Here is a 12,290-nt window from a genome sequence, read left to right as displayed (position 1 = left end):
TAACTTGGAATGCTGATATGTCTTCCAAGTCTACTCTGCTTTCCCTTTCTTTCCAGGGTAATAAATTATTTGGTTCTCAGTTGGATTCTATTATCTCAACTGTTACTGGAGGGAAAGGAACTTTTTTACCACAGGATAAAAAATCTAAAGGTAAATTTAGATCTAATAATCGTTTTCGTTCCTTTCGTCACAACAAGGAACAAAAGCCTGATCCTTCATCCTCAGGAGCAGTATCAGTTTGGAAACCATCTCCAGTCTGGAATAAATCCAAGCCTTTTAGAAAACCTAAGCCAGCTCCTAAATCCACATGAAGGTGCGGCCCTCATTCCAGCTCAGCTGGTAGGGGGCAGATTACGTTTTTTCAAAGAAATTTGGATCAATTCAGTTCACAATCTTTGGATTCAGAACATTGTTTCAGAAGGGTACAGAATTGGCTTCAAGATAAGGCCTCCTGCAAAGAGATTTTTTCTTTCCCGTGTCCCAGTAAACCCAGCGAAGGCTCAAGCATTTCTGAAATGTGTTTCAGATCTAGAGTTGGCTGGAGTAATTATGCCAGTTCCAGTTCTGGAACAGGGGCTGGGGTTTTATTCAAATCTCTTCATTGTACCAAAGAAGGAGAATTCCTTCAGACCAGTTCTGGATCTAAAAATATTGAATCGTTATGTAAGGATACCAACATTCAAAATGGTAACTGTAAGGACTATCCTGCCTTTTGTTCAGCAAGGGCATTATATGTCTACAATAGATTTACAGGATGCATATCTGCATATTCCGATTCATCCAGATCACTATCCGTTTCTGAGATTCTCTTTCCTAGACAAGCATTACCAGTTTGTGGCTCTACCGTTTGGCCTAGCAACAGCTCCAAGAATTTTTACAAAGGTTCTCGGTGCCCTTCTGTCTGTAATCAGAGAACAGGGTATTGTGGTATTTCCTTATTTGGACGATATCTTGGTACTTGCTCAGTCTTCACATTTAGCAGAATCTCATACAAATCGACTTGTGTTGTTTCTTCAAGATCATGGTTGGAGGATCAATTTACCAAAAAGTTCATTGATTCCTCAGACAAGGGTAACCTTTTTAGGTTTCCAGATAGATTCAGTGTCCATGACTCTTTCTTTGACAGACAAGAGACGTCTAAAATTGATTTCAGCTTGTCGAAACCTTCATTCACAATCATTCCCTTCGGTAGCCTTATGCATGGAAATTCTAGGTCTTATGACTGCTGCATCGGACGCGATCCCCTTTGCTCGTTTTCACATGCGACCTCTTCAGCTCTGTATGCTGAACCAATGGTGCAGGGATTACACAAAGATATCTCAATTAATATCTTTAAAACCGATTGTACGGCACTCTCTGTCATGGTGGACAGATCACCATCGTTTAGTTCAGGGGGCTTCTTTTGTTTTTCCGACCTGGACTGTAATTTCAACAGATGCAAGTCTTACAGGTTGGGGAGCTGTGTGGGGGTCTCTGACAGCACAAGGGGTTTGGGAATCTCAGGAGGTGAGATTACCGATCAATATTTTGGAACTCAATTTTCAGAGCTCTTCAGTCATGGCCTCTTCTAAAGAGAGAATCGTTCATTTGTTTTCAGACAGACAATGTCACAACTGTGGCATACATCAATCGTCAAGGAGGGACTCACAGTCCTCTGGCTATGAAAGAAGTATCTTGAATTCTGGTTTGGGCGGAATCCAGCTCCTGTCTAGTTTCTGCGGTTCATATCCCAGGTATAGACAATTGGGAAGCGGATTATCTCAGTCGCCAAACGTTACATCCGGGCGAATGGTCTCTTCACCCAGAGGTATTTCTTCAGATTGTTCAAATGTGGGGACTTCCAGAAATAGATCTGATGGCCTCTCATCTAAACAAGAAACTTCCCAGGTATCTGTCCAGATCCAGGGATCCTCAAGCGGAAGCAGTGGATGCATTGTCACTTCTTTAAGACCAGACCTTCTGTCGCAAGGTCCTTTTTTCCATCAGGATCTCAAATCCTTAAATTTAAAGGTATGGAGATTGAACGCTTGATTCTTAGTCAAAGAGGTTTCTCTGACTCTGTGATTACTACTATGTTACAGGCTCGTAAATCCGTATCTAGGGAGATATATTATAGAGTCTGGAAGACTTATATTTCTTGGTGTCTTTCTCCATTTTTCCTGGCATTCTTTTAGAATTCCGAGAATTTTACAGTTTCTTCAGGATGGTTTGGATAAAGGTTTGTCTGCAAGTTCCTTGAAAGGACAAATCTCTGCTCTTTCTGTTCTTTTTCACAGAAAGATTGCTAATCTTCCTGATATTCATTGTTTTGTACAAGCTTTGGTTCGTATAAAACCTGTCATTAAGTCAATTTCTCCTCCTTGGAGTTTGAATTTGGTTCTGGGGGCTCTTCAAGCTCCTCCATTTGAACCTATGCATTCATTGGACATTAAATTACTTTCTTGGAAAGTTTTGTTCCTTTTGGCCATCTCTTCTGCCAGAAGAGTTTCTGAATTATCTGCTCTTTCTTGTGAGTCTCCTTTTCTGATTTTTCATCAGGATAAGGCGGTGTTGCGAACTTCTTTTGAATTTTTACCTAAGGTTGTGAATTCTAACAACATTAGTAGAGAAATTGTGGTTCCTTCATTATGTCCTAATCCTAAGAATTCTAAGGAGAAATCATTGCATTCTTTGGATGTAGTTAGAGCTTTGAAATATTATGTTGAAGCTACTAAAAATTTCCGAAAGACTTCTAGTCTATTTGTTATCTTTTCCGGTTCTAGGAAAGGTCAGAAGGCCTCTGCCATTTCTTTGGCATCTTGGTTGAAATCTTTAATTCATCATGCTTATGTCGAGTCGGGTAAAACTCCGCCTCAAAGGATTACAGCTCATTCTACTAGGTCAGTTTCTACTTCCTGGGCGTTTAGGAATGAAGCTTCGGTTGATCAGATTTGCAAAGCAGCAACTTGGTCTTCTTTGCATACTTTTACTAAATTCTACCATTTTGATGTGTTTTCTTCTTCTGAAGCAGTTTTTGGTAGAAAAGTACTTCAGGCAGCTGTTTCAGTTTGAATCTTCTGCTTAGATTTTCAGTTTTTTCTTTATAAGATTTAAACTTTATTTTTGGGTGTGGATTTTTTTCAGCGGAATTGGCTGTCTTTATTTTATCCCTCCCTCTCTAGTGACTCTTGCGTGGAAGATCCACATCTTGGGTAGTCATTATCCCATACGTCACTAGCTCATGGACTCTTGCTAATTACATGAAAGAAAACATAATTTATGTAAGAACTTACCTGATAAATTCATTTCTTTCATATTAGCAAGAGTCCATGAGGCCCACCCTTTTTTGTAGTGGTTATGATTTTTTTGTATAAAGCACAATTATTCCAATTCCTTCTATTTATGCTTTGCACTTTTTTCTTATCACCCCACTTCTTGGCTATTCGTTAAACTGATTTGTGGGTGTGGTGAGGGGTGTATTTATAGGCATTTTGAGGTTTGGGAAACTTTGCCCCTCCTGGTAGGAATGTATATCCCATACGTCACTAGCTCATGGACTCTTGCTAATATGAAAGAAATGAATTTATCAGGTAAGTTCTTACATAAATTATGTTTTTTTGGTAGCTATTTCCTCGGCTCGTAGAGTTTCCGAGTTATCTGCCTTACAATGTGATTCTCCTTATCTGATCTTCCATGCAGATAAGGTAGTTTTGCATACCAAACCTGGGTTTTTACCTAAGGTGGTATCTAATAAGAATATCAATCAGGAGATTGTTGTTCCGTCACTGTGTCCTAATCCTTCTTCAAAGAAGGAACGTCTCTTACACAATCTTGACGTGGTTCGTGCTTTAAAGTTTTATTACAAGCTACAAAAGATTTTCGTCAAACATCTGCTTGCTTTGTTGTCTACTCTGGACAGTGGAGAGGCCAAAAGGCTTCGGAAACTTCTCTTTCGTTTTGGCTAAGTATAATACTCTTAGCTTATGAGACTGCTGGCCAGCAGCCTCCTGAAAGGATTACAGCTCATTCTACTAGAGCTGTGGCTTCCACATGGGCTTTTAAAAATGAGGCTTCTGTTGAACAGATTTGCAAGGCGGCGACTTGGTCTTCGCTTCATTCTTTTTCAAAGTTTTATAAATTTGATACTTTTGCTTCTTCGGAGGCTATTTTTGGGAGAGGTTTTACAGGCAGTGGTACCTTCCGTTTAAGTTCCTGCCTTGTCCCTCCCTTCATCCGTGTACTTTAGCTTTGGTATTGGTATCCCACAAGTAATGGATGATCCGTGGACTGGATACACCTTACAAGAGAAAACATAATTTATGCTGACCTGATAAATTTATTTCTCTTGTGGTGTATCCAGTCCACGGCCCGCCCTGTCATTTTAAGGCAGGTATGTTTTATTTTTAAACTACAGTCACCACTGCACCCTATGGTTTCTCCTTTCTCTTGTTTGTCTTCGGTCGAATGACTGGAGGTGGCAGTTAGGGGAGGAGCTATATAGACAGCTCTGCTGTGGGTGATCCTCTTGCAGCTTCCTGTTGGAAAGGAGAATATCCCACAAGTAATGGATGATCCGTGGACTGGATACACCACAAGAGAAATAAATTTATCAGGTAAGCATAAATTATGTTTTTATGGCTTGTGATGTATGTAGCTACAAAGCTTTCCAAAGCAGATAATGTAGCCATCTTGAGTTAAAAACTTAAAATAAAATTGATTCCCTTTTTCTTTATGTTTGTATATCCTCCCCAGTAAGTTGGCCGGCACTTAAAGGTTCTTCTAATATACTTATCTTCTTTAAAATATTATGCTGTAAAAAAATTTTTTCAGTGTATATCCTCTCCCTTATGTAAATTAATTGTAAGGGTTACTGTAACATACACTTTATAAACAAAGAACTATATTGTGATTTTGTTAGCGTGGGGTAGGTTTTAAATCCTTACCATCACCTAATATCCTATCTTTGTTAGGTTTTCTTCCTTTCCAAAGTGAGGCGTTGTTAGAAATTATACTGAATTTCTCACAAACACAATTATCTATTTGTTTCAAAACAGCAACTTGCATAATATACAATACTTTAGGCATATATATTAATGCAATAGTAATTGTTTTATTTTAAGGTGACAGTTTAGCTATGTCCACAAGATTTTAACTATTTATTTACATAGCTTCCTGTGGCTCATTGGAAAATTAACAATTCAATACTAATTAATCCAGAAGTATATACTTACAGTACATGACCATGCATGATATAACTATATAAATTCTTGCTTATTGTTTTAATTAGAGGAGCCACAATACAAAATTTCTATAGAATGGGACTAGATATTCTTATATTAAATCAACATGTGCAGTTTACAAGTAAAATGACTAGAATTGTATTCCACACAAATGTGTGACTATTGCATAAACATATATAAATGTATATTTAAACCCAAATAAATATTGTATTAAAATAAATATTATAACCAAATTTAATCTGTGAGGATTCTTTGAATAGAAGTAATCGTTCCAAAAAGATATAACTTACTATTAGAACAATAAGCAGAATATGCAATGATTCTGTTATTGGTGATGACTGAAACAGCCTAACGCATCTAAAAGCCTCATCATATGTATAAAACATACATGCCGGATCTTATACCTTAATGGACACAACAAGTTCTAATACCCGAGCGGTCGCCAATTATTGAAGATTAATTATTTTTGGAATGCAATATTTATGTTAATAATAATATTATTATTTATGAAAGAATTTGCTTGTGAGAAAGACAGCTTAATATAACAACTTTTATTTAGTCACAGCACCCAAAATCTTAGATCACATGATATATTCTATGCTTCTTTATATGGTACCATTAATATGAGTTACATTAAATACATTACATAAAACACATTGACATAACTGCATACAATTTCTTACATCAAATCCAAACAGACATAACAACAACCTTATAGCTATAAAGTAAGTGCATAATATAATTACCTCTGGGCCCCAGTAAGAGCTTGTAACCTCTCTCTCCTCTTCTTCTCTTCTCTCCCTTCTCCCTATACCTTATATACCTATGACGGGCCTCTTCAGCTAATACAACCCAAAAATGGATAATGGTGGATGTTGTTGTTGGTGGTTTCTAAAGTAATTTGTATCTCAGCATTTAACCTCTCTGTATGCTATTTCTGATGGTTGGACAGCTGCTTTACATGGCTTCTGACGTCTGGACTTTTTCACCAAACTATTTTAACTAAAGGAATTTATTGCCTATCTCTGTACATGAACAGGTGTGTCCTTGAGAGACTTTTAGCAAGCTGGACATCAAGTAGTTACAACACACACACATATAGGTAGAGGGGGGGATAGAGAGCTGGTTGGGGGCTAAGGGGGGGATCCTACACAGCAGCATATGTAAATATGCTATAAAAAATTAAGATACTTTATTTTAATACTGGCATACTTTCTGCCAGTACTTAAGATGGCGGGGACAATTGTGGGGTTTAGGAGGGAAGAGAGCTATTTGGGAGGGATCAGGGGGTGTGTCAGGTGGGAGGCTGATCTCTACACTAAAGCTAAAATTAACCCTGCAAGCTCCCTACAAGCTACCTAATTAACCCTTTCACTGCTAGACATAATACACGTGTGATGCGCAGCGGCCTTCTAATTAAAAAGCAACGCCAAAGCCATATATGTCTATTTCTAAACAAAGGGGATCCGAGAGAAGCATTTACAACCATTTGTGCCATAATTGCCCAAGCTGTTTTTAAATAATTTCAGTGAGAAAGCTAAAGTTTGTGAAAACGTGAACAGTTTTTTTTTTTTTTTATTTGATCGCATTTGGCGGTGAAATGGTGGCATAAAATATTCCAAAATGGGCCTAGATCAATACTTTGGGTTGTCTACTAAAAATATATATATATATATATATATATATATATATATATATATATATATATATATATATATATATATATATATATATATATATATATATATATACATGTGAAGTTATTCAGGGATTCCTAACAGATATCAGCATTCCAATGTAACTATCACTAATTTTGAGGGGGAAAAGATGGTTTGGAAATAGCAAAGTGCTACTTGTACTTATTGCCCTATAACTTGCAAAGAACATGTAAACATTGGGTATTTCTAAACTCAGGACAAAATGTAGAAACTATTTAGCATGGGTGTTTTTTGGTGGTTGTAGATATGTAACAGATTTTGGGGGTCAAAGTTAGAAAAAGTGTGTTTTTTTTGTTTTTTTTACTTTTTCCTCATTTTATAGAAATTTTTTTTAGAGCAGATTATAAGACATGATGAAAATAATGGTATTGTTAGAAAGTCCTTTTAATGGCGAGAAAAATTGTATATAATATGTGTGGGTACAGTAAATGTGTAAGAGGAAAATTACAGCTAAACACCGCAGAAATGTAAAAATAGCTCTGGTCCCAAACGTACAGAAAATGGAAAAGTGTTGTGGTCATTAAGGGGTTAAAGAGGCAAATAAGCATCACCTACAAAATTAACATTTCTTGAAACCTAACCAGATTTTTTTTTTTTTTCCCTCACCCCCACTTTATGTGGCTGCAGCAGGAGGTGGATCTGTCATCAATGTAGCAGCTCTTTTGGCTTCAGGAACACAAGTAACTCCTCAAATTGCTATGGCGGCACAGATGGCTGCTCTCCAGGCAAAGGCATTAGCAGAAACTGGTATTTCTGTTCCCAGCTATTATAATCCAGCAGCTGTAAACCCAATGAGATTTGCAGAGCAGGAGAAAAAACGGAAAATGCTTTGGCAAGGCAAAAAGGAAGGGGTAAGTAGACTAAGGGAGTCTATATCTTAACATGTTGTGTTACCTTTTTTAACTTTTCAACCTAATCCATTTAATACGATTTCCATACTCTACTCGATATTGCAGCATGATGTGTAATTCAGCCGGATCTTTTTTTTTCCCTTTATTGTACAAATGTAAAAAATTCTATCCTCGAATTCTCTCCAAACATAGTAGTCAGTAAATACATGAAATATAATTACTAAACACAAAGTTAAAAAATAAATGTGGGGTAAAAATATTACCTAAAATGGCCGTTGTTAACTTCAAAGCAGAAACTGAAATTGTTGCCACTAAAAGAGGGCATTGATTTCAGTATGTTTGTTTTTATAACAGCTGTTTCTGTGCTTGCGCTCCAAGAACTTTTCAGCCACTGAGCTTCTGTACCACACCCCAGTTGTGCAAGGGACAGTCAACTCAAAAAATGTTATTGCTTTAAAAGATAGAGAATCCCTTTATTACCCATTCCCCAGTTTTGCCCAGAAAACAGCTATATTAATACACTATTTACCTCTGATTACCTTGTTTCTAAGCTGCCCCTGATCACATGACTTTATCTATTGACTTGCATTTAAGCCAATTAGTGCTGTGTTGTTAGAATCCACGGGCGTTAGCACAATGTTATCTATATGGCTCACATGAACTAGCTTCCCCTGATGTGAAAAGCAAATACAAAAGCATGTGATCATGAGGCTGTCTTTAGGGACTTAGATACAGACAGAAATTTTGAGGTTTAAAGGTTATAAAGTATATTAATATAACCATGTTTTTTGTGCAAAGCTGGGGAATGGGTTGTAAAGGCATTATCTATATTTTTAAACAATAACAATTTTTGTGTTGACTATCCCTTTAATTAATTAAATCAAAATAAGTATAAAAAAAAAATCAGCATTATCATTTTATTGACTTGGTGACCTAACAGTTTTTTTGCAGTCTAGTTTAGTCCATGCATGAACACTATCAGAAAACTATATAAATTATAGCTTTCCAAAAGACTATTCTTTTTCTATGCAACTAATATATTTATTTATTTTCATATTATTTTACTGAAGGTCAAAAACCAAAAATCTCAGTCAGCAGAAATTTGGGAAAAACTAAATTTTGGAAACAAGGACCAAAATGTAAAATTTCGTAAGCTTATGGGCATCAAGGTAAGTATTTACATTACATAATCTAATATATTCTGTTTTACTGAGACTTTGATAAAAATGTACTATAGTCATATGCAATCAAAAATATGTTTTTAATATATTATAAAATATATTCTGGTTTCTGTAAATTTTGGGCAAACATTCTGCTTTCTTAAAGGGATACTAAACCCACATGTTTTTTCTTTCATGATTCAGATAGATCATGCAATTTTAAGCAACATTCTAATTTACTCCTATTATTGTTTTTGTTTTGTTTTTTCTTCGTTCTCTTGCTATCTTTATTTTAAAAGCAGGAATGTAAGCTTAGCAGCCGGACCATTTTTGGTACAGCACCTTAGATAGCACTTGCTGATTGGTGGTTACATTAGATAAACTGTGTACATCTGCTTAGGTATTGCATAAATTCATATAAATGTGAAGACCAGTATAATAGTTTAAAAAGTTTATAGTTTGTTTCAGTTAAAGATTGAACTGAACCAACTACTACCGCTTATATTGTAAGCTTTCAGGACCATGTTCATGGAACAGGACCATCTAAACCTTCTGTCCCAGTCTGCCCTCCCTGTGTTATCTTTACTCAGTGCATAGCACTGTTAAATATGTTGATGCATTACAATATAAAGGTAATTATTTTCTTTTCTTAAAGTAACACTTTATATCAGCCCCGAGGGTTCTCCAGTTAACTTCTCTCCCCTGTGAAATTCTGCATCTCAGAGAGCCTTATTACTTTCTGTGGAAGGTGTCTGTCTGGGACTTTCAGGTTTCACACTTTTTCTTATAGAATTCAGTGAGATCAGCCCCTGTGAAGTCTGCACTATAATTTCTCTCCAAACTTGAGTCTTTGCTTATCTAACCCATAGAAAGTAGTAAAGCTCTTTGGGAAACTGAAGCTTTATTTTAAATGGAAGAAATACAAAGTACAATGCATTTTGTGAAAGATACACACAAATCTACAATGTATGAGCCTTATTTTTTAAAGTTACACAAACTGTCAAGGGCATAATCATCGTTTGTAAAATCACAACCCTAAATTCACTGCTGTATACAAAATAGATTTTTTTTAAATATAATAAAACAATCAATACAATACAAAGCACAAAGTGTAAATGCAGCATAACTCTGTCATGCAGTGCAATAATGCACCGGGTTTGTCTCTCCTTCACATACAGAGATGCATGGAACGTCTTTGGAAAAGTATAGCAAAATCTGCCTTTTTAGAATTTCACTAGGGATCTCGCATTTTCGTTCACTGCCGAATGCGGAAGCTGGAGGCTGCTTTAAAGGGACACTGAACCCAAATTTTTTCTTTCATGATTCAGATAGAACATGCCATTTTAAGCCACTTTCCAATTCATTCCTATTATCAATTTTTCTTCGTTCTCTTGCTATCTTTATTTTAAAAAGACATCTAAGCTTTTTTTTTTATTCAGAACTCTGGACAGCACTTTTTTATTGGTGGATGAGTTTATCCACCAATCAGCAAGAACAACCCAGGTTGATCACCAAAAATGGGCCGGCATCTAAACTTTCTTGCATTTCAAATAAAGATACCAAGAGAATGAAGAAAATTTGATAATAGGAGTAAATTAGAAAGTTGCTTAAAATGTCATGCTCTATCTGAATCACAAAAGAAAAAAATTTGGGTACAGTGTCCCTTTAAGTATTTGGCTCTTTTCAAAGCCAAATATCCTCTTTTACAAGTGAAATACACCAAGATTTGGATTTGCACAGATCTTCATGTTTCACTTGCACAATAGGATATTCGGCCTTAACTTCTGCATTCGTCAGTGAACTAAACTACCGAATGCACACCTAGTTTATATCAGACCCTTTAGTAAGTTAATAAATTACAAGACTGCAGAAGGTTTCTTTCTCATGCTGCAAATGTCTGGACCACACTCATATTTGACCAACGTTTTGCAAGCAGTTGCGCTGTGTCCTGCAGCTATGTCTGTTTTTGTCCTGTCTATCTAAATTGCTGTTTATATTTAGAGACACTCACAAATTGCAGATGGAACAAATAGTAAATACTGACAACTGTTTAGTTGAAACTTGTATTCTTTCAAAAAAAGTTTTTAAATTGTAAAAAAAAAAAAAAAAAAAGTTTTTTTTTTTTAGAATGAAGAAGAGGCTGGGACTAGTTCAGGTGATCCTGAAAGCTTCAAGACTTTAAAGCAACAAGAAGAAGTTTTTAGAAACCTGGATGCTCAGTATGAAATGGCAAGATCGCAGACTCACACCCAAAGAGGGGTTGGCTTGGGATTTTCATCAATGCGAGGAATGGATACAGTCTGAGGAATATTTGGATTTTAAAATCTTTACAGTTTGGACTTAAATTCATTATGTTGTAACCAAAAAGCTAGCATTCTAGCTTGCATGGATGTTGCATTGACTTTAACTTATTAAAGAACACTTTGTAAATATTTCAGTTATGCTGGTGTTAGTGATACCTGATTATGTCCATTTTTATTTAGTAAAATGTGTATAGGAAACTGTTTTTAGTTTAAATGTTTCTACTTTTCAGCTGTATAAAAATTGATAAAGGCATATTTATGGGTTGTGCCCTGTCTTCTAATGAAATAGATGAAATACCATCTTCAAATGTAAACCTATTGTGAACTGTTGCTTTAGTCTGTCAAATGGCATATAACACAGAACAGAAATGGATATCAATAAAGATATTTATTCTGTTTAATAATGTGTTTTAGAGAAGTTTGTCGACAGAGTTTTTTTTTTCCTTTGTCGGTTATTTGAAAATGTCAGTTTACATTTCTACTATACTAGTCCCTGCATTCTTGAAAAAAAAAAAGTACTTTTTCATGTAACCTATTTTGGGGTGTTTTGTTTTTTAAAAGAAAATTTACTAGCCCTTTTAGGTTGGTTTGCTTTGTTTCAAGGTTGTACATCATGGGTTGGCCATGTTCCATTATATTTGTATATTTTAATTGTCCATGCATTTTGTTATAAGTTGTTAGAATGTTTTTGTTTCTTTTTTGTTTTTCAATGGACGACTAGAGCAGAGGAACATATAGAATAAACCTTGTAAATGCTTCTTATTCCCATGCTGCATTTGTCTGCTTTTTCTATAATAAATGTTTTGCCTAACCCCTTCTTTTTAAACACTGGTGGTTCAGAAACATATCTTTGAAACAGTCCAACATGACAAAGAAATTATTTTTCTTTTAATCCTGATACAGTGATATTTTGTTTTCCAACTGGTAAAAGGGACCATTCATGGATCCTTCACAGTACAGGGAAACTTAAAATCATAAAAAGACAGATGAAAAATAGGGCAACTTTTGGGTCCCAATTTAAACCTCTATTTTATGTTTT

At 35.7% G+C, this 12,290-nt stretch overlaps 1 protein-coding gene across 3 annotated transcripts in view; it reads left to right on the top strand.

Annotated features, from left to right (window-relative positions):
* RSRC2 (arginine and serine rich coiled-coil 2) overlaps nt 1–12,013 on the top strand; it is a 62,485-nt gene extending 50,472 nt beyond the window's left edge. For 2 of the 3 annotated variants that reach the window (XM_053701765.1, XM_053701767.1), the window contains 3 exons: nt 7,565–7,788; nt 8,859–8,957; nt 11,076–12,013. In XM_053701765.1, the coding sequence (XP_053557740.1) occupies nt 7,565–7,788; nt 8,859–8,957; nt 11,076–11,252 (500 nt within the window). In that variant the 3' untranslated portion in view covers nt 11,253–12,013. The remainder of the gene's footprint in view (nt 1–7,564; nt 7,789–8,858; nt 8,958–11,075) is intronic. The other variant, XM_053701766.1, reaches the window with a different exon arrangement.
* The last annotated feature ends 277 nt before the right edge of the window (nt 12,014–12,290 follow it).

The sequence above is a fragment of the Bombina bombina genome, chromosome 2, assembly GCF_027579735.1.
Source record: "Bombina bombina isolate aBomBom1 chromosome 2, aBomBom1.pri, whole genome shotgun sequence".
NCBI classification, from domain to species: Eukaryota; Metazoa; Chordata; class Amphibia; order Anura; family Bombinatoridae; genus Bombina; species Bombina bombina.
Note: the sequence above shows the minus strand (reverse complement) of the source record. Positions and strands in the feature narration are given on the sequence as shown.